Raw genomic sequence first — 26,405 nt, forward strand, 5'->3', positions numbered from 1 at the left:
AACCCTTGGTGCTTGGTGCATAAGCATTGATTATATTAGTCATTCTACTTTTCCCTGTGTTTGGCAAATGTCTTAATAAAACATTAAAAACTACCAAATGTGATCATTTATTTAAAGGTTCCAGCTTGGTGACTAACACGAAATTAACATTTTATTCATTTCAAGTCACCTTCTGTTTCCACAGAAAATGTTTCATTTCAGCAATATCTATTAAAACCTTTCTTTACAGGATTACCTACTTTGTTTCCTCCAGTGGACCATGCCGAATAGAATGCCACCTTCTCCCGGTGACTTCCCACTATCATTCTAGAATCAAATATTGGGCTGGGCTCTCTTGCACTAATGCTAAAGAAAGGGTAACCCCAATGGCTCTGCACTCAATGGCCTGGTTTGCTTGGCTGAGATACTAGAAAATTCAGAGCAGGAAGATGATAAAGCTTTCCTGTGGATTCCTTCAGCTTCCAACCCAGATGCTCAATGCTACGGTCGTCCTGCTCTAGGATTCACTCATTTAATCAATTAAAAAAAAAAATACAGGGGCACCTGGGTGGCTCAGTCAGTTAAGCATGTGCTTTCAGCTCAGGTCATGATCCTGGGGTCCTGGGATCGAGCCCCGCATCAGGCTCCCTGCTCAGGGGGAGTCTGCTTCCCCCTCTCCTGTTCCCCCTGCTTGTGCTGTCTCTCTCTTTCTGTCAAATAAATAAATGAAATATTTTAAAAAAATACATAATAAGCACCTATTTGTCTAAGGCCTGTCTTGAAGAAGGGTCCACATTCCTTTGTGACCAGAAAAAAGTAACTCTGCTGATAGCCAGCGAGATCATTGCCAATTAAAAGACAGTGCATGCCCGTTAAGCAAAGACCTTAGAATACACTCCTGTGTGACTTTAAAAGAAATTATCGAAGCCACAGGCATCTCTCCGATGTTGGGGTTTCACGTAGTGGCAGCACAGGCAGGGCAAGGAATATCTGGGTGATGGAGGAGTGATTCCTCTCAACTGGGCTATCAGGAGCTGGTGCTGGGCTCGGCGGGCTGCTTTATTTACAGCTGTGAATTTTTTGCAAAGATGGAGGTTGATTTTGTGCTCAGGGGACATTTGGTTATAGCTATAGACATTTCTGGTTGTCGCAATAAAAGGGGGATGGTATGCTGCTGGCATTTAGTAGGTGGAGGCCAGGGATGCTGCTCAGCATCCTAGGGGGCACGGGACCGCCTCCCTACAGCAAGGGACGATGTGGCTTGAAATGTCCACAGTGCCGCAGTTGAAAACCTTGGTATACAGCCATGGCAACCTCCCCGCGGGGCTCTGCCCTCCAGAAGCTCAGAGCAGTTCATTAGCTCACCCAAAGCCATGTAGACAGAAGTGGCCCCAGCGAGGGTTTCAAGCTACATTTGCTCGACTCTGAGCCTGGCTGCCTCTAGCAGAAGTCTTGTTCTCACGAGGCCAGTTGTGAACACAGTCCAGTCGCCATGCACATTCACCCCCTTAAAGCTCGGGCTGCTTACCCTCCCTCCCCAGCAGCTGCTGAAGGCAAGGCGACCTTGCCTGTCCCTTCTGGCTACGGCCACTCTGTTTGTTCTTGTGGTCCTTCCAAGAACCCTGCTGTGTGTGGACCCCCCAAGGCCTCCCTTTGAAGAGCAGTGAGTGTGGACAGGGCCAGAATTGATGGGCCAGAGGGCACCTGGGAGGAGCTGGAGGAGGCTGGCTGAACCGGCTGGCCTCTGGCTTTTCCTGAGGACTTACTGAGCTGTCCTCCCCCTTGGATCCATCTCTCTGAACAGAGCCTAGAGGCCGGGAATGTGTTCTCTCAAACGCCTGCTGGGGCTTCCCTCTTACCTGATCACAGAGGGTTCCAATCAGGCCTTCCAGATCCTGCTTCTCGTGGAGGACCATCTGCTTCTCCTCGTATTCTTGCTCCAGCTGCATTTCGAGCTGGCGGAGCTGTGGGCACAAAGGGCAGATGCAGACATAGGCTAAATGAGCTCCATCCGGACAAAACCCACAAGGCAGGGAGACCATCTGGGGGCGGGGGCAGGATGTGAAGCTCACAGCCCCTTGCCCTGTTCCACAAAGGCCACCCTAGCGATTAGGAAGTGGGTGTCTCTGTCGGAGAACTCAGGAGCCTAAGCACTTGGGAGCCCGACAGTTATGGGAAGAGCTGGCCAATGATGGGGAGCCCCTGCCACTCACCGTGAAGCCCTTGCCCCCCAGTTCCTTATCCACTCCCCAACAGCTGTTTCCTTCTCATGCCATGACCTCGCTTGAATAGTTGTGAATCTTGGCACTTTGACTTTTTAAGGCTCTGGGCAACATTGTACCCAACATATTAAAATGTAACCACCTTCTTTATCAAATAGACTGTGACTCCATTTAAAAAAAAAAAAAGAGGAAGAAGTTTGCATTTGCCATTACTCGGCGTTGTGGATTACATGTTCGGGTCTCTCCCAAATCCCTATGTTGAAATTCTAACCCCCCCTGCGCAGTATTATCTGGAGACGCAGGCTTTGGGAGATAACTGGGTTTAGGTGAGGTCCGGGGGGGTGGAGCCCCCATGCTGGGATCAGGGCCTTTCTAAGAAGAGATCGCAGAGAGCTTGCTTCTTCTGTCTCTCTCCACCACCTGAGGACACAGCAAGAAGGCAGCTGTGTGCAAGCCGGGAGGAGGGCCCTCACCAGAGGCCCCATCTGCTGGCACCTTGATCTTGGACTCCCCAGTGTCCAGAACTGTGAGAAATGAATGTCCTTTCAGCCCCCGGTCTGTGATACTGTTATAGCAGTCCAAACAGACTAAGACATTTGGCTCCGGGCAACTCATTTCATTTCATTGGCTCCGATTTCTCTAATCACCCAGCAAAGGCAGGTGCTCTCCACTAAAGTGAATACCCCACGATAAACCCTTTGCACACCTTATTCCCCGCCAGCCCCTCTCCCATATGCTGTCTTGCCCACCCCTTCTTCCTCCCTTTCCATGCTGTATCAATGACCCTATTGCACGGATGGGCAAACTGAGTCAGAGAGACGTTCTAAGGCCCCTACTCCTAAGTCAGTTGCCATTAAGAGCAGTTAGCGTTCTACCTCCTGACACCGGTTTTTCTGCCACCCCAGACAGCCATCACCATTCCCACCCAGGTCACTAAAAAATTGATTCCTTGCCACAGCGAGAGATAGATGGGGCAGAGCAGGCGCTAGATGAAGTCCATGTGTCTGCCATCAAGAGAAAAGTACCTTTCTCTGACCTTCCTCTCTCCCTTTATAAATCTGTCCACGGAAAAACCTCAGGAAGGCCTGGGTCACATCTCCACCTCATCGGGGCCCTGGCTCAGGGCACTCATGATGCTTTGAGGCACTTTTAGAATGCACCAGAAGTTGTGCAACCTTCACACAAAGGGCATAGGGGGCAGGGACAGAGGGCTTCCATCTCCTGGCCCCATGGAGGGCAAACTAGTGATTGATGGTCACTTACGTAGAAAGCAAGTCCATTTCAAAACTTTAAGAGTGAGAGACACAAGGCCCTCTGCTCATATCTGCTTTTAGAGTGCAGGCTGGCAAAGCTAAAATACATTTTGAAAAATACACAAAATAATAAAGACTCTGTATCAAGCCAGGCAAAGTTTTTCTGGAGTGTGTTCTGCAGGATGGCTCCCCACGGCATGATGGGTACGTAGGTGGAGGAAAGTCCACGCTAGAATGAGTGTGGGAACCACTGAGTTAACGGGTTCTTCAGTGCAAGACTTATCAGAGCCTTTGGCAAATTCATGTGTAGGAAGCACTAAAGGATACGGCATTGCCCAAGGCTGACTTCTCTCAGTGCTTCCTAAAATGGCCTTCCACGGTCCAAACATTTGCAAAAGAAAAAGAATTTAAATCTAGCATTTTCAGTAAGAGACTGGGCTTGGGAGTGAGACAGACCTAAGCTTCAAGTCCTAGCTTGGCTACTTCCTGGCTAGGTAACTTTGGGCAACTCACTTCACCATTTTGAATTCTGGTTTTCTCATCTGTGAACCAGGACCACAAACCTCACAGAGTCCTTCAGAGGAGCAAGGAAGCTGACGGACAACAAGAACCCAGCCAGGTGCACGATGCCCACTGGGTGTTCAAAGAATCCCATTCATTTCTCCCAGATATGTAAGAACGGAGAAAAAGCAGAAACTGACCCCTCGATGCAAACTCCCAGCACTTTACAGTTTATAAGCTACTGCCCATTCTTTTATCTCCTCTTCACAAGAGCAGGGGAGGGCAGAATATTTTCTATCTTGCTTGTATGTCTTAGATGAGAAAATGGAGTCTCAGGGAGGTTCTGAGACTTAACTCAGGGACACACAGGTCTAGATGAGTCCAAAATCGTTGACTTTCTTTCCAACCCTGGGGAGTTTGGGAAGGAATGCACTTGATTCCTCAGGATGAATCCATGTGAAGCCCCAGAGGGACTGAGCTTTAAGGGGACCCCAAAAGGAGTATTTGAAGAGCAGGACAGGCAGCAGATGCAGCAGCATCCACCACTGGGGGGTGAAGATTGGGCTTAGCTCTCAAACACTTCCTTGGAGTAAGGGCAGGGTACCAAGGCAGTCTGATCTGCCCGAGGATGTGCTCAGCTAGACTCCCATCTCCTCCCGAGGTTCTGACAATCACCAAGACATCCTTCAGTCCTGCCCAGGAGGATGCTTGGCTGTGGGCTCTGCAGGGCACCAAGGCCCCATGCCCTCCTTCTCTTGGATGGATGAATCACACCCAGGAGCAAGGGAACCACCTGGCTGGTTCATTGGCTCTTCTGCAGGGCCCACTGCTGGAAATCCACTATTGCTTGTAAGTTTCCAACAAACAAGGATTCCATTACAAAACTGCTGCAATGTTTCCCCATCTGAGATCTCCCTGAGTCTTCACTGTGACCCTGCAAGTAGTCACATTATCCTATCTTACAGATGATAACAGTGAAGCTTACTAGTAAGGTTGTGTGGTTCCTCCAATAGCCCCACACTTGGTAGCTGATGACACTGAGACCTGACCCAAGCATGACTTGACTCCATGACTCCAATGAAAAGCAGTGACATTGGCTTTCCTGTGTGTCTTATAAATGAGATCTGAGTGACCAGCGCTGGATACAGAGCAAGGAGTCCAGGAACAGCATGGACTTAAGTAGCAGTGAAGGCTTTTAAATCACTTTCCCAAGACAGCACCATTGTTAAGGTGGAAGGGCAGAGATCCAAACCAAGAGTCTGGGAATGCCAACACCCAGGCCCTCAAGCCCTACAGTCTAGAGGTCTCCAGTCTAGAGGTCTCTGCAGACAGACCGCCGAGGGAGCCTATAACAGGTATCAGCTTTGAAAAAGGCTACTCCACCCTTTCTTGGAGATCCAACTGCCCACGAGACGATGAAGGACCTGGAGGGGTCCCACAGCGAGAAAACCTGTTCACCGAGCCATAACCCACAGCTTTCCAGCCATTCCACTTAAGAGATGCATCTTCTATTCATATCAGTCAATGCATCTGTAAGGATGTTTATCTCGGCATTGGTTAGAGTAACAGAAAATCCGAAAATCCTCAATGCCCAACCACAGGGGACTTGTTGAACAGATTACAGCACGTGCCTAAGGTGGACTGCTTTTAAAGCTCTTAAATATGTAAGTTACATCTGTATTTACTGACATGGAAAGAGGCCCAGGACACACCGCTGAGTGAAAATAGCAGGCTTCAAGAAAGCATGACCCCATTTAGGGAAAATGATATCTCAATAAATATGTATGCGTGTGTGTACAACGACAGAGAGCTATGAAATGACTTTTAAAATAGTAATAATGATGGTTTCTAGGTGGTACGATTGCAAGGATTTATTGCTTTCTTACCCACTGTTTGAAATGTCTGCAGGAGCTTGGATGAAGTGTAAGAAATTATTTGCAAAGGAAATAGCCAGAAAAGACTAGTCCCCTCCTTGAAACCTGTTAAGTCCTTACTCCAGGTATAAAGTCACATGGCATTATGGGCTTTTGGCAGAAATCTTGGAGTGCTGATGCTTGACAGTTCCAGTAGCTTCTGGAAGTTCTAGGACCATATTTAAGATAGATACTTCTGCTCTCACACCCCTGACAACTAAGGTCTTAGGTGGTTGCAGGAATAGTCTGTCCCCAGGCCCTAGAATCCACCCCTCTCCCCGCCTCCCACTCAAAGGAAGACGGCACCAGGACCAGACCTGCCAGGGCCCAAGGGCACAGTTCTGCTTACTGTTCACATACCCGCTTCTGGCAGGACTGGCGGACATCTTCCAGCTCCTCTTCCTGGTCCTCACGATCCTTCTGGTGCATCTGCTTCATCCGCTCTATCTCCAGCTCAAACCTCTGGCGGAGCTGCGGGGCAGCAAGGACAGAGGCACATGAGGGCGACCCACACCAACCATGTCAGACTGGGTATCGCCCCTCCTGCATTTTTCATTTCTGGAGTGCGGGGAGGAGAGTCAAGTCATCCCCCAGGCACCCAGGAAGATCAGAAATGATGGATAAATAGCCCACATGCTGCCTCTATCCCTACCTGCAGTCATTACAAGCATCACTAATCAATCACACTCTTTCCCATTGAATTTAGACAGAAGACTCCCTCAGGATCCTTCTCAACACTTTCAACATGAAACAAATGTGTCATCCCTGGAGCAAGCATCGGTGAGGGTTTTTTGGATGGATGGCTAGGCGGGTGGATGGATGGTAGAGCAAAAGTTTATTCATGGAAACAAGAAAGCCTGCAGAGGGAGAACGTTCGCCCAAAATGTCACCTTGGACAATTCACTTGGCCTCTGATTACTTTGTGGAAAACCACCACGTCAGGATGCTTTACGAGAATTCAATAAGATCACGCATATAAAGTATTAGCACATTGTCTGGCACACGATTACGACTTTTTCTGTTGAAAGCAGACAGGAAGGACTGCCTTCCTCCCTTCCTGGAAGACAAAATTAAGAGCTGTGTCCCTTTTAAATGAGAGCCTCCAAAACTTGCTCAGAGCCAACAAAGAGTCACATGTGCTGCAGGATATTTAAACTGTGTGACGTTGTATAGAAGGTTCTAGAATTGGAAGCAGATGTCATGGTTTCCTGTTGCGGTTCGAGACACTCCTTTCTTGATCTTTGTAATTGAGGGACTGACCCACGCTCTTGCCTCTCAAATTCCGTGGTGTGTTAGCATTACATTATGCAATTTTTAAAAATGTACATTTCAGGGCTTCACCCTAGACCGACCGGATCAGAATCTCCAGGGTGCCGGCTCCAAGAGTCTATACTTCCAAGCTTCCATTTATCTCTACTCTAATGCCGTTGGTCATGGAGCAGCATTTGGAACCCAATACCATGGACGGGTTACAATGTAGAAACTAACTTTCTGATCATTTACCACACCACCCAGAGCCTCTCACCAAGCCTTCAGAAGGTTACAATTGCTGCCCCTCACATGGAAATTAAATTGGGAAAAAACAATCTTCGTCTTTTAAAATGTTGATAATATTCTCTACCATGCAGGACCATGGTGGAGAGGCAAAAGGCAGCGTACCACAGAGCCCCTATTACAGCCCCTGGCATAAAGTAGGCTCACTTTAAATGTCAACCTCCTTCCTCGCCTCCTTTAAAATGACAGAGGTTATGGGAAGATAATCCAAAACGAGGAGCTTAAGCAAGTAAATATAATATTTCTTTTTCATTTTTTTCTAGCCTCTTGGACACTCCTGACATCTGCAATACAATTTATGTCAAGCTCATATGAGTTAACATAAAATTCCCTGGAAAAAGTGCTATACTGTGATCAATAAATATCTCCTGATGTCTACAAGGACACAGTGTGGTGTGAGGTTCTGGGCGAAGCTAAAGATGGATTCAAGTGTTACGTCAGCCTCGCCTTCTGTGTATGCTGAGGGTTGAAAATTAGGAAGGACGCATTAACTTTCTGGTCCCTGAGGTCATAGGAGTACATTTCTGCTCCTGAGCACCAAGGGGTCCCCTGGTGGTATCTTAAAGAACTCAGAATTTTCCAAAGTGCTCGCTTTATTCTTGACTCCGGGTTGCTATACGAGATGCACCATTCTCCACATCCCTTAAAATGATCTACGAAGATATTCCACCTCCTTCATGAACCTCTGTGGATTCCTAGCTGGATCTGGGGGAAGCCAGGGGGTTGACAAGGCTCCAGTTTCACCGTACAGAGGAGGAGACTGCAGTCTAGAGAAGACAGGGGGGCTTGCTTAAGGTCATAGAGACTGAGCTGCCTGGAGGACCCCATGTGGATGTGACCATATTTCAGCTCCTTGAATACCACAGGACTTTCCTGCCCCCAGGCCTTTGCACGGGCTATTCCTCCTGCACGGAACTCTCTTGGTGCCAACTTGGACTCATCCTTCAGTAAATGTCACTTCCTCTAGGAAGCCTTCCCTGATTGTTCCCCCAACCCTGCTCCCAAGACCAGAGATGCAAATTAAACTTTCTCAAGATGCTCAGCGTGACTATAAACTTCCAGAAGGCAGAGGGCACATCTGCCTTTTGTTTTTTTTTGTTTTTTTTTTTTAGAGAGACAGAGAGAGTGGTGGGGAGGGACTGAGGGAGAGGGAGAAAGAAAGAATCCCAAGTAGGTCCACACTGAGCATGGAGCCTGACGCAGGGCTCGATCTCACGACCCTGAGACCATGCCCCGCGCCAAAATCAAGAGTCAGATGCTTCACTGACTGAGCCACCCAGGCACCCATGTCTTGTTTACACCCGCATCCTTAGCATCCACACCTTGCATGATGCAAAGTAGGCACTTGATAAATTCTCGTAGGCTGAGTTAGTTAAAGGAGCTCAGTTTTCTGAACTGCTTCAGACTCTGTCCCTCCATGCCCGCCACACCCGGTCTCGGTACTTAGGAGGCTCCCTGCCAGCGGAGTGAGAGTAAGTAAGAAGCCAGGTCAGGCACCCCTGCCTTCTCACTCCCTCACCCCACTGAACCAGAGCTGCTCAGAGTTCATCTGCTCTACATATTCATGCTACCTAGTCAGATTTTCTTGGAAAGGGGGTCCCTGCCTTATAACCGCTTCAAAATCATTGCCACTTGTGAAATGCCACATGAGAAATTTCTTTCCAGCTAAGCCTCAGGAAAAGGTTTTGTTTCCACTTGAAAATCCGGTTTGTCTTTACCTTGGGATAACAAAGAGCATGCAACTCACATTTCCTTTTTCTCTTTGGCCACCAGGAATTTTAGAGCTGAAACCATTAAGGGTATAAGATCACATGTTTTGTGTATCCGCCACCCCAAACCTCCTTGGTGTCTATTTTAGTGTATGTTTTTCTGGCTTGAATTGTTTTATTTATAATTTTTCTGTTTTAGGATGCGTACATTCTGAAAGCTGCTTCAAATTCTTTGTGGAATGAGGCGGGCACGTCAACAAAGAAGCCGACAAAGAAAATCTTCATCAGAAACTTCATTAAGCATGCTGGTATTAGGGGAGTTGATATTCCTGCCTTATTTCCCTTAGTGATTTTGTGTTTCCCAAAGATTAGTGCCCCAATCTCCCTGGAGGTTGTGCACAGCACTGTGCATGCAGGAGGTGATTTGGACTCAGATGTCACGAGCTCCAGATCCATCCCTGACACCCGCCCTGTGTCTCCGAGCCTCAGCTTCCACATCTATGAAGAGGGGATCATACTGGTGTCTGACCCTCGCAGGATGGCAGGAGTGGGCTAGATCAGGAAGGATCTAAATGCCAGGTGTGGAGGTTAAGAGGGTCTCGGGGTTGATAGGGAGCCACAGCAGAATAAGGAGACGCTGAGCGAGGTGAGGTGCCAATGTTGCATTTCAATAACCCCCTTCTGCACCGGAGCCAGTACGGGACCTGGGACAGAGATTTCCTACCTGCTCCAGCTGCTTGATGGTGTTTTCTTGCTGGTTCTGGATTTTCTGTTGCTCGAGGGCGCTAGATTCCAGCTTCCAGAGCCTCTCCTTCAAGCCAGCGACACAGTTCTCCCCCAGAGAAGACAATCCCAACAGCTCGTGCTTATGGGCCTGCAGAGTCTCCACCTCCTGCTTCAGCTGTGAGGTTTCCTGCTCCTTTTGCTACAGAGACCAAGGGAGCAGAGATGCAGAGCCGCGTGACCCCACGTCCCACCCGCCAGGGAACAACCTGTCATCCCTACCTCGGCCTGGAAACCCTGGCAGGACCCCCTGTGCAACACAGAGGGCTGCTCCCTGGGACAGCTCACACAAGCAGGGGTGGGGGTCTTTGTGGGGGAGCAACACCACGGCCCCCAGAGTTAGACCTCAAAGCACATAGAGGGAGTGTTTGCCCATTTGTAAGCCGTGCATCTACCGGGGGGGGGGGGGTTGAGACACTGGGGCAGCGAGGCAAGGTGTCCAGAAATGCCTCGTCCAGGTTAGAAAGTCAGCTCCAGGGTCAAAGAACTTTGGGCTAGACCAAGAAATTGCTGAATGCCAGGCTGAGAGCTCTCTTGGGGGTAGCAGGGAGCCACAGAAGGATGGGAAGCTATTGAGTAAAGTGCCCGTGTCATATTTTAATAAAATCCCTCTGCACTGGAGCCCGCATGGGATGGGGCGCTGCCCCTAGATGGGGTGACAGTAACTCATTCTTTGCCCAGCCTCTCCTATCTCCCAGGTGGGTACCTCGAAAGTGTTCAGATCATCTGATGATCACTCTTCGAACCACTGTTTGTTGTATTAAGGCACCCTGGGACCCCTGACTTCAGCTGGTTGGCGGGGACCAGCATACCCCTGCCACCAACCCCCTCCAGAGTTCTCTCCCTGGCACTATTTACCTTGGGTGCACAGGGGCGTTTCCTGGAAGCCAGCAACTAAGAGCCTAGAGTGCTCTATGCCCTCCCCATCCCTTACCTTCAACTGTTGCTGAAGCTGGCCTAGTTCCCACCGGACGCTGGTGTTCTCCTGGGTCACTTTCTCTCGAAGACCCTTCTCAAACACGGACTCCCCCAGGGCCTGGGCCAGCTGCATATCAAACCTGTTCAAGCAGAGTGTATGTCACAGCACTGTGGGGGGGGCCCCTGGGGCTTGGGGGGGAACAAGGGTTGGAGAGAAGCAGTGAGCCTGCCGGCAAGCACGAAAAAGAAACAGAGAGAAAGAGAGGGAGGGAGAGAGAGATGGAAGTTTTCACACCGTGCTTTTATGTAAGGTTGTGGATATGCAGGAGGAATCTAGAATGTCAGAGAGCAACTTTTAGGGCTCAAATAGAGTTTCCACAAAAATAATGGAGACTTACATAAAACACGATTAAATACAGGGGTGAAAACCACAGTAGAATAAAACTATATACAGGTGCAGAAAGAAGAAAAAAACATATAGAATCATAGAAAAATCTCATCTATCTGGTTTGCCCATATATGCGAAGACTCTTTAAATCTATAAGGCCCAGGTTTGGGGTCTAATAGTCACTGATCGGTGAAGGAATGGAAGTATATATCTGTACAACGAGAGAGTCTACACTGCGTGTCCTACAGGGTATCACCTGGCTCCTGCACTCATCATCAGCTATGTTAGAGCCCAGTGATTACTGATAAAAGGACGGACATTAATACATTTGGTCTTGCCTTCATTTATTTCCCCAGCAAAAAACACAGAGACTCGACAGTCCTCTTGGGGGCTGTCTTGGGAATCAGGAAATGCCTCGTTTGGGGCCCACCTGCCCCTCCACAACGGTGACCGCTGAGTGAGAAGAACCTCCAGGATTTGACATCACGCCACGCAGTTCCCTTGCGCTTCCACCCCTCTCCCGGCTGAGGAAATCAGTAGAGGAGGCTCTGCCGAGGCTCAGTAAGATGTGACCTTGGTCACTTGACCTTGGTCACTTGCCCTCGGCCCACACGGAAAGCCCCACGGCTCCAGGGAACTGGGCATGGCCAGAATGGCTGAACTGGGCGTGGGGCCTGCGCCCCGGTGAGAAGAAAGTCTCCCCTGTTCCAAGACTATCCAATGTATCTTAACACTAGACGGTCATTCAAAGCCTCAGACCCCCGAAAGAGCCCATCATGAGTCACAGGAGGGAGTTCTCCTGTTGGAAGAGCCCAGGAGCTTTCTGATTGGCTGATGGTGACATCATTCAAGAGGCACCACTGGCCACCTAGAAAGGGAAACATCGTATCGGTAATAATGCTCCAGAGTCGCAGCGCGCCGGGCTCTGCCATGGGGTCCGTGCAGTAACAATTCAACAAGAAACACGGTAATGATATCCATCTTACAGAAGAGGAAGCTGAAGTTCAGAGAGGCGGAGTGATTCGGCCCCAAATGCCGGCCGGGGTCCAGCTGCTTTGTTGTCTTAGCTAGGCCCCCCATCCACCTGGCACAGGTGGGGGCAGACCGTGGGGACAGGCAGTGACAGAGGGTTCTGAGGAGTCCCTGACCTAACAGGCCACCTGATGCCAAAGAATGGCTCCTACAGAGACCCGAACTTCTGGAACACATGGACCGACCAACTGCCTGAGGCCAGATGGATTCACACACCCGCTTCACCCCACCAGAAGCAGGCCTGGGGTCTAACCTCCAGCAAGTGTGGGAGTCAGTGAGCCCAGCACAGGCCTCACCGCAGGGGAGCAGGCTGGGAGTTCTATCGGCCCTCGGAACTGAGCTCTGTGACCCGCGGGGTAACCGTGGCAACAAGAAGCCAAGCCCAGATGGAACCACTTTGGGCCGCTGTGAACTTAGAAGCCACAGTGGGAGCAGGGAAACCACGGGCGTGGAGACATCAGTCCACCCAGGGCCCAGCAAACCAAGGAGGCGGCTACATCTACACTTTGATTAGACTTAAAAGTGCTGCTCCCTTCTAGATCCTTCCCCACCACAGTCATTTTGCCTGATTTCCCATCATTAGAGTGAGGCTTCTATCATCCATAGGCTCCCTGCTAAAATGCTGGTCCACCCAGAAAGATAATGGCTGCCATTTGCAATGAGCTTCAGGACATGGATTAATGTCTGCCAGGAGATGTAGAGGGGTAGGGAGCATCACAGGACAGGTAAGTCTTGGGGGGGAAGCAATGTAAGTATGAAGAAATGGGGACTTTCCCAGGGAGCCCTACCGGGAAGGTCTTAAGTGCCTAAAATGGAGGATTCTGCCCAAGGGGTGTCAGGGAAAGACCAGAGAGATGGAATTTTCTGGTTGCATAAACTCCATGGACAGCCCCCAGCCCCATCAGAGAGCAGAAACCCTCCATATAACCCCTCAGAACAGGAGCGGAGGGGCACCTGGTTGGTTCAGTCAGTTAAGCATCTGCCTTCGGTTCAGGTCATGATCCCAGGGTCCTGGGATCGAGCCCTGCATCGGGCTCCCTGCTCAGCGGGGAGTCTGCTTCTCCCTCTCCCTCTCCCACTCACCCCTGCTCGTGCTCTTTCTCTCTCTGAAATAAATAAATAAAATCTTAAAAAAAAAAAAGAACAGGAGCAGAACCCACAGATGAAGGCCAAGGTTGTCATAGATGGCAGAAACCCCGGGGGAGGCTGGAGTCACCACCTCTTGGTTTTACAGATGGGGTCTATAGGAGCTATTTTTTTTTTTAAGATTTTATTTATTTGACAGAAAGACAGAGAGAGAGTACAAGTAGGCAGGGTGGCAGGCACAGGGTGAAGGAGAAGCAGGCTCCCCGCTGAGCAGGGAGCCCAACATGGGACTTGATCCCAGGACCCGGGAACATGACCTGAGCTGAAGGCAGACGCTTCACTGACTGAGCCCCCCAGGTGCCCCTATAGGAGCTATTCTTCAGCAATAAGTCCAAGAACTCCTTCGGAACTCAGCCTTTCTCTGGCCCAGAGAGGCACTATCATGTGACAAGGTCACACAGGAAATGGCCAAGGTAGGACAAAGCCATTTTCCCCACCGCAAGGACAAGGTTCAGCCAGAGTCCTCAGGAAGGTGAAAAAGGAAACAGAGTCAGATATCAATAAAAGATTAAAGAAACCTCTCTTGTTTTGAGAGGGCATGCTAACAACCCCCCAAAGACATTTTTTCCGACAAGAAGAAGCCAGCTCAGAAAGGCTCCAAAGTGAGAGAAACAATATTTAATTATGCAGACCAAGTTCAAAATCTATGCCACTCCCATGAAAAATATAATTCAGTTTGCCACCTTTTGCACCTCTCATAACATATTTATCCCAGACTGTCTAACTAAAAGACACTGTATCTCGTCACTTTGTCTCCAATCAAGTCTCCATTGGAGGTCATCTGACTCAAAACGGGACCCTGAACACCCCTAACTACCCTCACCAAGCAAGCTGAAGGGCTTCTGACAAAGCCAGGGTGTCCACGGATAAATCAGCTCCAAGGGCTCCAAGGTTTTGCAGACAGAAGCTCCTGGGTCCCAGTCTAAGCTCTACCATTTGGGAAGCATGGGAACCAGAGTGCAGCTCCAAGAATGGCATCGTGATAATGCAAAAGGCCTCGTTTGTCCATGCCAGAGCTGCTCACGTGATCTGAGAGTCTAAGCCCTAAATGTCAAGAGCAATGAGTAAATTTTTGGCCTCCCCATTCTGTGGCCCACAATGGGGCTGGGAATCAGACGTCAGTCTGTTGGGCCTACCAACCATATCATTTAGTCCTCACCGCTATGGGGTGTTCTCCTCCCCGACCCGAGGATGAGAAACTGAGGCTCAGGGGGTTGAATGACTTGTCCAAGGTCAACTAGAAAAGGGCACGGCAAGGTCTTGAACTGGGGTGGTTTGACATCAGCGCTTGCTCCCCCGACCACCATGTTAGGGTGTCCTTGCCCTTCATAACCAACTCTTCACTTGATAAACGGGGATGTTGAGGCCCAGAGAGGCCAAGAAAGCTCCCCGAGGTCACATGGCCGATTGGGTAACAGGAAGGAATTGCTTCTTGCTGCAGACATGGGAGAACCTTACAGGAATAAGGTGTGAGGGGTGGGGAGGATATTAGGGGCCGGACAAGAGGGTTAGGCCTCGTAGAGGAGGGGCCCTGAAAGAAGTGAGGGGGGCTGAGGAGGAGAACCTGGAGACCCCAGAAGACCCCCGCACCAACGCAGCCCACCCCAGAACCCCAGGCGACGGGTGTGATCTGTAACTTACTTCTTCTGCTTCTTCTCAAGCTCGTGATTTCGGCTCTGCTGGTTCTCCAGCTGGAGGCGGGTGTCCTCCAGGTCACAGGTCAGATGGTGGCACTTCCTCTTCAGCTGGTGGGCCATTTTCTTGGCCCCCTCACAAGCTCTTTGCAGCTCCCCGAGCTGTGGGAGTCACAGAATGAATTACCCGGCTCGGTCACCACTTGAACGGGCTTCCTACTTTTTACTTCAGGCAACTGTGCCATCCCTAAGGTGAGCGTGGCAGAGAGAGAGAAGGTGCTGGAGCCGGAGAGACCCGGACTGGACCACTTTCTGCCTGTGTCGCCATGAGGAAGCGACTTCTCTGACCCTGTCTGCTCAGTGGGGAGACGGGGGCCATTCCATCCATCTCTTGGGGTCGTGTTTAATTTGCCTCCATAATAGTCCTGCCAAGGCACCCACAGATTCTTTACATGTCCTGCCTCAACACACCAGCCCCTTGAGTCCTGTGTAATTAATAGCCCCATCCGCGGGCATCACATGTCCGAGCCATGTGGGGATTAGCCATGAAGCAGCCAAAATGGTGCATCTCGAGGATCTGCCCACGAGACGGGCTCTGAAGGTTAGAGCCATAAATGGCACTTTCGATGGGCCAAATGGCACTTTCGACGGGCTGAATGACACAGCAATACACGTAACTGTAAACACACAAAAGCAAAGTGTCTTGCCTCTTCCTCAAGGAAAAAAACCCTCCCAAATGTCCTAGTTTAAATCTGGGAGAGAGGACAACTCAGCACACTTGCTTTGAAGAAATGGCCTCATTAAAGAATTTCTTTAAATAAGCAAAACTCTGAGTTAATGAAGCCTGTAATTCTAAATTCAGTATTTGAAGGCAAATGGGATGTTTTCTTAGATTCTGCGGCTCAGAAAAGGTTGCAGCTTTATTACTTTTTAATGCAGCATGCATAGCTCCCCCCTTCCTTGGGGAGACTGACCCGCCTTTATAATTTGTTACTAAAGAACTCTGCTGTTTCCTTGCAGTTGGTTTTATCTACAGCTCAGGATGCTTTTGAGGATCACAAAATAATGTCCATCTTGGAAGTGACCACTAAAACCATCATTGCCAGGGAGGATCCTGAGCTTCCGTTGTTTATAAAACCCCATGTGATCTCACCCTGACCCCCCTCTGCAAGGTGGTCATGCAATGCTTTTCTCTCGCAGTGAGGAGATATGTACAACAGTAGGACAGGCAAATATGACCTCAATTCTCAAGGTGCTCATCACTAATGGGGGTGGGGGACCAAGAAGTAAGCAGATATTATAATACATCATGATGAGGTTTATACTTGGGGACACAATTCAGGAGCACCCAACCAGTCTGTATCAGGGGAGACTTTCTGGAGGGAAGGACATGTAAGCTCAGATCTTAAGGATAGTTGGAAGTATCCAGATCAGGGAGAGAGAATATTCTAGGAAAAGGTAACGTATGTGCAAAGGCCCAGAGGTGATGAAGACTAAGGCAGTGCAAGGGAAGAAGATAGAGAGCCCCAAAAATAGACTCACTGAGATATAGACATTTGAGGTTTCACAAAGGGATAAAGGTGGTACAATGAGCAAAATAGTCTTTTCCACAAATGATGCTGAGACAACTGGTCATCCACATGCAAAAAAAAAAAAAAAAAAAAGAATCTTGACACAGACCTTACACCCTTCACAAAAATTAACTTAAAATGGACCACAGACCTATATGTAAAATGCAAAACTATAAAGCTCCCAGAAGATAATGTGGGCAAAAACCTACATGACCTTGGGTTTGGCAATGACTTTTTAGAAATACACCAAAGGCATGACCCATGAAAGAAAGAGTTTGTAAGCTGGACTTCATTAGAAGTTAAAAATTTCTGCCCCACAAAAGACACTATCAAGAAAATGAAAAGGCAGGGGTGCCTGGGTGGCTCAGTCAGTTAAACAACAGCCTTCGGCTCAGATCATGATCCCAGGGTCCTGGGATTGAGCCCCACATTGGGGGGGGGGTCCCTGCTCAGTGGGGAGCCTGCTTCTCCCTCTCCCTCTCCCACCCCCCCGCTTGTGCTTTCTCTCACTCTCTCTCAAATAAATTAATAAAATCTTTAAAAAAAGAAAGAAAGAAAATGAAAAGGCTAGCCATGGACTGGGAGAAAATGTTGGCAAAAAAACATATTTGATAGAGGACTGTTAATCAAAATATACAAAGAATGCTTAAAACCCAACAAGAAAACAACTCAATTAAAAAATGGGCCAAAGACCTTAAAAGACAGCTCGCCAAAGAAGAAAGACAGTGAGTAAGAGTCTGAAAAGGTGCTCCACGTCACAGGGCATCAGAGAATTGTGAATTAAAACAAGACACCACCACGCACCTATGAGACTGGCCAAAATCGGGAACACCGACAACACCAAATGCTGCCAAGGATGTGAAGCAACAGGAGCTCTCAGTGCTGGTGGGGATGCAAAATGGGACAGCCACAGTGCGAGACAGTTTAGCAGTTTCTTCAAAACTAATTACACTCTTCCCATATGATCCAGCAATTGTTCTGCTTGACCCAGAGGAGTTGAAAGTTTCTGTCCACATGAAAACCTGCACATGGATGTTTAGTTCAGCTTTACTCAAAAATTGCCAAAACATGGAAGCAACCAAGATGGTCTTCAGTAAGTGAGTGGATACACTGTGGTCCATCCAGGAAATGGAATATTATTCAGCACTCAAGAGAAATGAGCTATCAAGCCATGAAAAGATGTAGAGTCATACATGTTTGAATACAATACAATATAAAATGCCAATGACTAAGTGAAAGAAGCCTATCTGAAAAGGCGACATACCATATGATTCCAACTATATGACATTCTGGAAAAGGCAAAAGGATGGAGGGATGAATTGCTGAGGCAGAGAGGATTTTTAGGGTAGCAAAACTCTTCTATAAAACTATAATGGAGGATCCATGTCATTATACATTTGTCTAAACCCATGGAATGGACAACACCAAGAGTGAACCCTAATGTAAACTATAGACTTTGGGTAATAATGATGCATTAACAGAGGTTCAGCCATTGTACTGAGGGGGTCACTCCAGTGGGGGGTGTTGACGATGAGGGAGGCTATGCATGTGTATAGTCTAAGCAGGGGATGTGTAGGAAGGTACCTTCCTCTCTATTTCGCTGTGAGCTTTAAACAAGTGTGGTTGGATTCAGCATGCTAGAGCCAGTACACTCACTTATGAGAGCTGATTCTCTTCCCAATTCCACACCCTGTACTCTCACAATGGTAAGCCGACATTGACCCCAGCAGAAACATTTACACCGTGGAATTTGGCAATTGGCAAATGCTGGACATCAGGGTGTTTATTTTTAGAGGCCCAGTTACCAACACACTACTAGCTGGAGTGTAGGCTTGTTAGATGTAGTCTAGGCGTAGTTGGAGACCATGCAAAACAGGCAAAGAGGCCAAACTATGCCTACATTCATCTAGAGAATGATGAATCTAGATACAAATACCTGATATTTGTAATGTTCAGCTGCACTTTCAAGGAAGGAAGGAAAATTTCAGGATATCCAAAATGCAAAGGACACAAAACAAGAGCCATGATGGCAGATGCTGATGCTCTGGCAGCCAGAGTGGGGGAGAAGAGGAGCAGCCGAAAGATCCAGAAATATCACTAAGGATCATGGCTGTGTTTGAATGCCCAGACAGAGACAAGAGACAAAGCCTTGGGACTGTGGAAGGTGGGGGTTGGAGAGAAGACCCCCTGCATTAAGTCAGGACCCTCAAAGCATTGCACTTTGGAGTGAGGGGGTAGGAAAAGCTCCACACACCAGCCTGGAAGGCGGTCAGAAGGCCTGGTGCCAGGCTGGCTCTGGGTGGAGGAGAACGTATTCCCATAAGAAATCAAAACCCTAGGTCTGTGTATCAGGTGGGTTGAGAGCTTGAATTGGCACTTTGCCCATGTTGCAAAAACCTGCAATGGAGAGAATTTTGCATAATCTCAGGGGCTGCTGTAGAATTTGCTGAGATTATGCAAAATCCTCCTTCTAGAGAGCATCTAGGAGCAAAAATGCTCCTTCTAGAGAAACACACCCACAAACCTATAAACGTAGAACTGCCATGAAAATCAATACAAAGTTTTTTAAAATTTAAAAGTAAGAGCAACTGACACAAAAATAACTAAATTTACCATAAGAGTCAGAGGAAGGAACCATATCAACAATGGTCACCCCAATCTTAATCAGTGGTGGAAGGATGGTCTCAGAACTGTTTGTGTCAATTGGCCATTTAAGTTTAATAGTAAAAGACTGGTTAATGATAACAATGCATCATAAAACTTTCAGAAGGAAAGGAGAATGTTTTGTGGACCGTTTGTTTTGTGTGTGTGTGCGTGGCAGTTTTAAGTTATTAGTTTTTAAAATCAGTACTTTTTAATGGAAACAACTTGATCAAAAATCTGTCACAGAATTCTGAGACCCATTAAAACAGAGTTTAATGAGAGAAAAAAATCAGAGGAAGAAAAAGGAACATTCCATCACACAGACTCCGTAGTGCGGGAGTAAGAGGGATGTGTTAAAGATGAGCTCACAATCAAAATTTACAAAGCGCTCAAGGAAACAGTCCACCATGAAAGTCAGCATAATTTGCAGTAACAGCACAGTCTGAAAGAGACTGGAAGATCTCTTGGCAGCAGTGTGGCAGGTGGGTGAGGGGAGAGGCTGAAGGCAAGGAGACCAAGTAGGAGGCTGTTGCTCTGGTCTAGATGAGAGTTGGAGGTGGCAGATTAGAGGCAAACGTGATGGATAAGATTGGATGATCCTAAGGGCATATTGCAATCATTTGACAGAGGAGAAAGATCTGAGGTCCAAGACGCAAGACTCTTTATTCCAGAGTATTCTTTCCCCGTGTACAACACCCACATATAGACAAAATGCTTCCCATCTCCCATAGTGGAGGTGGAAAAACATGAAATGGGGGTGCCCTCCTTCTCCCTCCCCAGATTTGGCCAATACCTTGAACAGTGCTGCCAAGAACCTGCCTAATCTGACACTTTGGGGACCCAGACTAGCTTCAACCTCTTACCTTCTGCTCCAGCTCTTTCCTGGATGTGAGCTCTGAGTCCAACCTCTCCTCGAATTGCTGCAGACGCTTCCTGAGGAACTCGTTCTCCATCTGAGCACAGTCGAAGCGAATTTGCCATTCGTCTGCTTTTTAACAGAGTCGGGGGTGGGGGAACCAGGAGGAGAGGCGAGGTGAATGAGGGTGGTTCTCTCACACTTTCTTAGCTCTTTGCACACAGTTTCGCAATATGGAGCTCCTGAGGCCTGACCTTGGACTTCAGGTTAAGAAATTCTGCTTTACAATTGCACTACTGGGTATTTACCCCAAAGATACAAATGTAGGGATCCGAAGGGGTACGTGCACCCCAATGTTTATAGCGGCAATGTCCACAATAGCCAAACTGTGGAAAGAGCCAAGATGTCCGTCGACAGATGAATGGATAAAGAAGAGGTGGTATATATACACAATGGAATATTATGCAGCCATCAAAAGGAATGAGATCTTGCCATTTGCAACGACGTGGATGGAACTGGAGGGTGTTATGCTGAGTGAAATAAGTCAATCAGAGAAAGACATGTATCATATGACCTCACTGATATGAGGAATTCTTAATCTCAGGAACAAACTGAGGGTTGCTGGAGTGGTGGGGGGTGGGAGGGATGGGGTGGCTGGGTGATAGACATTGGGGAGGGTATGTGCTACGGTGAGCGCTGTGAATTGTACAAGACTGTTGAATCACAGATCTGTACTTCCGAAACAAATAATGCAACATATGTTAAGAAAAAAGAAAAAGAAGAAGATAACAGGAGGGGAAGAATGAAGGGGAGTAAGTTGGAGGGGGAGACAAACCATGAGAGACGATGGACTCTGAAAAACAAACAGGGTTCTAGAGGGGAGGGGGGTGGGGGGATGGGTTAGCCTGGTGATGGGTATTAAAGAGGGCACGTTCTGCGTGGAGCACTGGGTGTTATGCACAAACAATGAATCATGGAACACTACATCAAAAACTAATGATGTAATGTATGGTGATTAACATAACAATAAAAAATTAAAAAAATAAAAATGAAAAGAAAAAAAAATTCTGCTTTAAGTCCAAGTTAAAAAAAACAAACAAACACTGCTTCCAGGCAGCCTGTCCTGACCACCTCTAGCTGTCTAAAGTTATTGGCTGCTCACTATTCGAAGCTCGGTTGCTTTATACTGTTTAATTTCTCTACAAGCATATACATACTTTTCTTTTTCCAAGGAAATTCCATAACCTTCTAGGTCATGAGAGCTGTTTTAGTCATTTGTAGATCCTCAATACCCTCTAGAAGCATCCACTACACACAGAAGTTTCCCCCATACATGCTGAAACAAGTTCACCAACTAGAATCATCTTGCTGGCCAACCACATTGGGTGACAGTACATAAGCAGTGACTGCTGGTTAAATTAATTAACAAATAAATCAATGAACAATAATTAAAGGGTCTACTGAATGCATAGCAACAGAGACATTGGTCCTAAGATATCTCTGAGATAAAAGACCAATCCCTTGATTCAGTAAAAATCTAAAAAAAATCACTTGCAGGCGCCTGGGTGGCTCAGTCGTTAAGCGTCTGCCTTCGGCTCAAGTCATGATCCCAGGGTCCTGGGATCGAGTCCCACATCAGGCTCCCTGCTCAGCGGGAAGCCTGCTTCTCCCTCTCCCACTCCCCCTGCTTGTGTTCCTGCTCTCACTGTCTCTCTCTGTCAACTAAATAAATAAAATCTTTAAAAAAAATCACTTGCTGGTGTGATGAAAACTATATGACTGAATAGAATGGGCTAGACTAGGTTATGATATCTTTAGATTACTCTATTACAATGTCCCTTAAGGGGGAGGTAATGGAGCTGCGGGAAACATGTGGACAACTGAAGACAGTGACCATCCACTTCATTCATCTCTCCATCCAACCATCCATCCATCCATCCATATCTCCATCCATCTATCTATCCATCTACCCATCCACCTCTCCATCCATCCATCTCTTCATCCATATATCCCTCCATCTATCCATACATCCCTCCGTCTCTCCATCCATCCATCCATCATACATTGTTCCATCTCCCATGCACTGAAATGCCCACTGAGCGCACTACTGCATACCAGGCACAAGGGACCACTCTTCGAGCAGAATCTAGTATGGAAGACAAACATACAAAAACACAACCCCAACCTAGGATGATCAGAGCTCTCATAAAGGAAGCTCTGGAAATCCAGAAGAGAATCCAAACTCATAAAAACAGCGAACGTTTTTGTTCATGATTGTGTCTGAGGGATTTACTACAATGCCTGGTATATCATAAATCCTTCATAACTTTCACTGGATAGGTGGATGGATGGATGGATGGAAGGATGGGTGGGTGGATGGATGGGTGGAAGGAAGGATGGATGGATGGATGGATGGATGGATGGATGGATGGATGGTTGGATGGATGGATGATGGATGGTTGGATGGATGGTTGGATGGTTGGATGGATGGATGGATGGATGGATGGATGGATGGAAGGAAGGATGGATGGATGGAAGGATGGATGGATGGAAGGATGGATGGATGGATGGATGGATGGATGGATGGATGGATGGATGGTTGGATGGATGGATGGATGGTTGGATGGATGGATGGATGGAAAGGTGGGTACATGGATGGATGGAAGGAAAGTGGATGAATGCTTAGATAGATGGTAGGACTGAAGTCTTAGAGGAGGTGACCCCAATAGGAATTCCCACATAACAAACCCAAAGAAGATGATAAAATTGTAAGGAGTTAGAGCTTGTTCAAGTTTCCACCAAGGTAAATACTATCGTGGCAGAAAAAGGATCCTGTCTCCCCGCCAGGAAAAAAAAAAAAAAACCCTCAAATAGCAAGCATCCACAAAAGAGAAAGCAGAAAGCATTTGTGCAGGCTTACCCATACTCTGCACTATGATGTGCCACCGAGCAAGTGCTAGGAGTGGTTAGCATGAGCAGAGGAGGAAACCATTCTCCATTCTTCAAGGCTGATTTCCACCTCCAACACCCCTCCCCAGGGTGGGGGGGGCAGTCTTAATCCGTACATATAATTCAGCCCTTCATTATCCATTTTTCCTGGATTTATCTGACCTCCCCATATCTACTGCAAATTTCTGGAATGCAGGGCCCAACAAAAATTCTTCTGTCACCCCCTCCCCCTGGTGGCCTGCCCAGTGCTGGCTGCATACCATAAAAGGTCCTCTCCAAACACTTAACCATGCATGGTGGAAAAACAGCCATGTTTTTAATAATTGATACTCCAGCTTGAGCCATTGAGGAGGTTGTGGTGGCCTTGCTGTGGTGTGATTAAAGTGTTTTATGGCTCCTTTCAACTTTCCTATATTTTAGAAATTTTCTGTAATGAGTATGTATTGCTTTCATAATGAAAAACAAAAATTTGTGGATTTGGCTTCCTGGAATGAGCATCCAGGGCTGAGAGCCTATATAGCACTGTGACTAATGCTGCTCATGAGCTAAGCACACCTCCCCCCTCCCTTTCAGCTCCCAGCTCTTCCCAGAGAGAAACAAACTGGGCCATCAATTACATCAGGATGGAACTGGGACCCACGGTCTCCTGGGGAAGCTGGGCTGTCCCACCCCCCCGGGTCTGGGTGAATCCATTTCCCCCTTGCTGCCTCTACCCTCTTTCGTTGGGTGCTGCGTCCCAGAGAATCCCAAGCTCCCCTGGTATATGCCCGCCCTGGGGGTAGCCAGGATGAGGGGAAGCAAGAGCAGAGCGAAAAGTCAATGCACTGTGCCTCTTCACCGCCTCCTGACTTCTGTTTCTCTGAGTGTCCCTGACGTTTCTAGGGCACGAATCCACTGGGGGCACCAAAGGAATGATGTCAACGTTGTACAAAAGCTGACAGACACGCTGGGCATTCTTCTCACCTGACTCACTTAGGCTGGGAAGAGGAGTTGACAGAGATGTCACCGTGCTGCTAGAACCATGAGATGTGGGTCTCCAGGCAACTGTGTGAGCCGGGCATCACCGGAAAGCCCCAGCTCTGTGGAGCGTACCTATCGCTGAGCGACTCAGGGGCCTCGCCTTCTCTCCAATAACTACTGAGTGCCGGAAACCACTTTTAAATGGGGACAGTAGTAGTCTCTGCTCCAGAGTTTACGAACCCAGATGACAACCCCGCTATTACTAGTATTAGGAGTAACAGTAAGGTTGCCGTGAACATGGCTAAACACTTCCCATCAATCACCTCGGACAACATCCATTCCAAAGATGAGCAAACCGAGGCACACATTTCTTGGCGCAAAGTCACCCACCTGGTAAGAGACGGAGTCTAGATTCAAACCCAGTAATGCAATTTCATCCATTCTGCTTTTAAACAGTGAAATGCCTTGCTCAAAATTTATATGAAAAATATTCATATAATTATAAAGGTGCCTTGCCCCAGAGCCTATTTTTTTTTTTTTTTATCATTCTTTGCGTTCTTACTAAAGTGTACCTGTCATGTTGATGATTTGCTATTCTGGCTATTGTTGGGTTCTCTGCTCCATGTCTCCATGTCTGCACTAGATCGGAAGCTCTGGGAGGGCAGGGCTCTGCCTGTGTGCTCTGCCTAAATGTCAGCTGTTAAAGCAGTGTCTAGAGCATAGTAAGTGCTCAGTGTGTATGAATGAATGAATGAATGAATGGAACAAAAAGCATTTTCCACCCACGTTTAGCCGCAAGAGTCCCAGTCTGCTCACCTCCTCCAGTGTGGCTCCTTTCCAAGTCACTCAACTGAATTTTCTGCTGGGCTTCTTCCAACTGCTTCTGCACTTCTGCCAAATTCTTCTGGACTTGCTCATACTTGCTCTGGAAGAAAGGCCTTGACGTGTCAAGCTGGAGCTTGATAGAGCCTGGGCCTCGCCATCCGCCCCCGCCCCGTGGTGCCCCCAGAGCCAAGGACTGTGTAGCCCCTGCCTAGTGCTCATTCAGGGCACCTCCAAGGCCAAGTCTTAGGAAGACCCAAATGTCCTCCAGGACCTTGAACATGGGAGTCTGTAAACCAGCGCATCTTACTTAGGCTTACTGCTCCCACATGTGAGCAGATGGCGATGGGGGCAGGCCCAACCACTCCCAGCCACCCTGCTCAGCCAAAGCCACACGTCCCTGCCACCCCCTGGGGACAACTCACCTTCAGCTCCTGGACCTCCCGGAAGGCACGTAGCCGCTCTGCCCGCTCACTCTCCAGCACCTGGCAGGCCACGTCCCCTTTGAAGTGCTCGTCGGCGAGCTCTGTGGTCAACTCAGCAATCTGGAATTACAATCTGGAGTTACAACAGGGTCACTCGTGGGGGGCCGCCAACCCTTCTCCCCCCAGCCCCCTCCGCAGGACCACCGGGGACAAATCATCAGCTCTTGGTGTGATGAGGTGGTTAAGAGCGTGGATGTCAGATTTTTACTGGTCTTGATGTGTTAGAATTCTTGGCCCATCACTCACCAGCTATGTGACTGTGAACCCGGCAGGACGCCCACCTGATTCTTAGTTTTCTCAACTTTAGAGGGTAGGGGATAACTTAATAGAATTGTTTTTTTTAATAATTTTTTATTGTTATGTTAATCACCATACATCATTAGTTTTTAATGTAGCGTTCCATGATTCATTATTTGTGCATAACACCCAGTGCTCCACCAGAACATGCCCTCTTTAATACCCATCACCAGGCTAACCCATCCCCCCACCCCCCTCCCCTCTAGAACCCTCAGTTTGTTTCTCAGAGTCCATCGTCTCTCATGGTTCATCTTCCCCTCTGATTTACCCCCTTTCATTCTTCCCCTCCTGCTATCTTCTTTTTTTTTTCTTAACATATATTGCATTATTTGTTTCAGAAGTACAGATCCGTGATTCATCAGTCTTGTACAATTCACAGCGCTCACCATAGCACATACCCTCCCCAATGTCTATCACCCAGCCATAGAATTGTTTTGGGGGGCGCCTGGGTGGCTCAGTTGGTTAAGCAACTGCCTTCGGCTCAGGTCATGATCCCGGAGTCCCGGGATCGAGTCCCGCATCGGGCTCCCTGCTCGGCGAGGGGCCTGCTTCTCCCTCTAACCCTCCCCGCTCTCATGTACTCTCTCTCTCTCTCATTCTCACTCTCTCAAAATAAATAAATAAATCTTTAAAAAAAAAGAATTGTTTTGAGAATTAAAGGAGATCATCCATATAAAGCTTAGCACAGGGCTGGCACATAGTAAGTACTCAATTTAGAAAGTTGTTTTAGCAGAAACTCTCCTTACCCATCCTTCAGCAAGCCATTTTGCTCCCAACAGGCTCCCCTCAG

At 48.0% G+C, this 26,405-nt stretch overlaps 1 protein-coding gene across 1 annotated transcript in view; it reads right to left on the reverse strand.

Moving 5' to 3' along the window:
- MYO18B (myosin XVIIIB) overlaps positions 1 to 26,405 on the reverse strand; it is a 241,243-nt gene that overhangs the window by 106,914 nt on the left and 107,924 nt on the right. Inside the window, exons 25-32 of the mRNA XM_028124695.2 lie at positions 25,259 to 25,378; positions 24,828 to 24,936; positions 20,110 to 20,234; positions 15,040 to 15,194; positions 10,849 to 10,972; positions 9,856 to 10,056; positions 6,229 to 6,339; positions 1,839 to 1,943 (exon numbers count right to left, since the gene is read on the reverse strand). Of these exons, the coding sequence (XP_027980496.1) occupies positions 1,839 to 1,943; positions 6,229 to 6,339; positions 9,856 to 10,056; positions 10,849 to 10,972; positions 15,040 to 15,194; positions 20,110 to 20,234; positions 24,828 to 24,936; positions 25,259 to 25,378 (1,050 nt within the window). The remainder of the gene's footprint in view (positions 1 to 1,838; positions 1,944 to 6,228; positions 6,340 to 9,855; positions 10,057 to 10,848; positions 10,973 to 15,039; positions 15,195 to 20,109; positions 20,235 to 24,827; positions 24,937 to 25,258; positions 25,379 to 26,405) is intronic.

Source organism: Eumetopias jubatus, unplaced genomic scaffold (assembly GCF_037043125.1).
Source record: "Eumetopias jubatus isolate StellerSeaLion01/CBP00866 unplaced genomic scaffold, mEumJub1_p1.0 scaffold_16, whole genome shotgun sequence".
Classification (NCBI taxonomy): domain Eukaryota; kingdom Metazoa; phylum Chordata; class Mammalia; order Carnivora; family Otariidae; genus Eumetopias; species Eumetopias jubatus.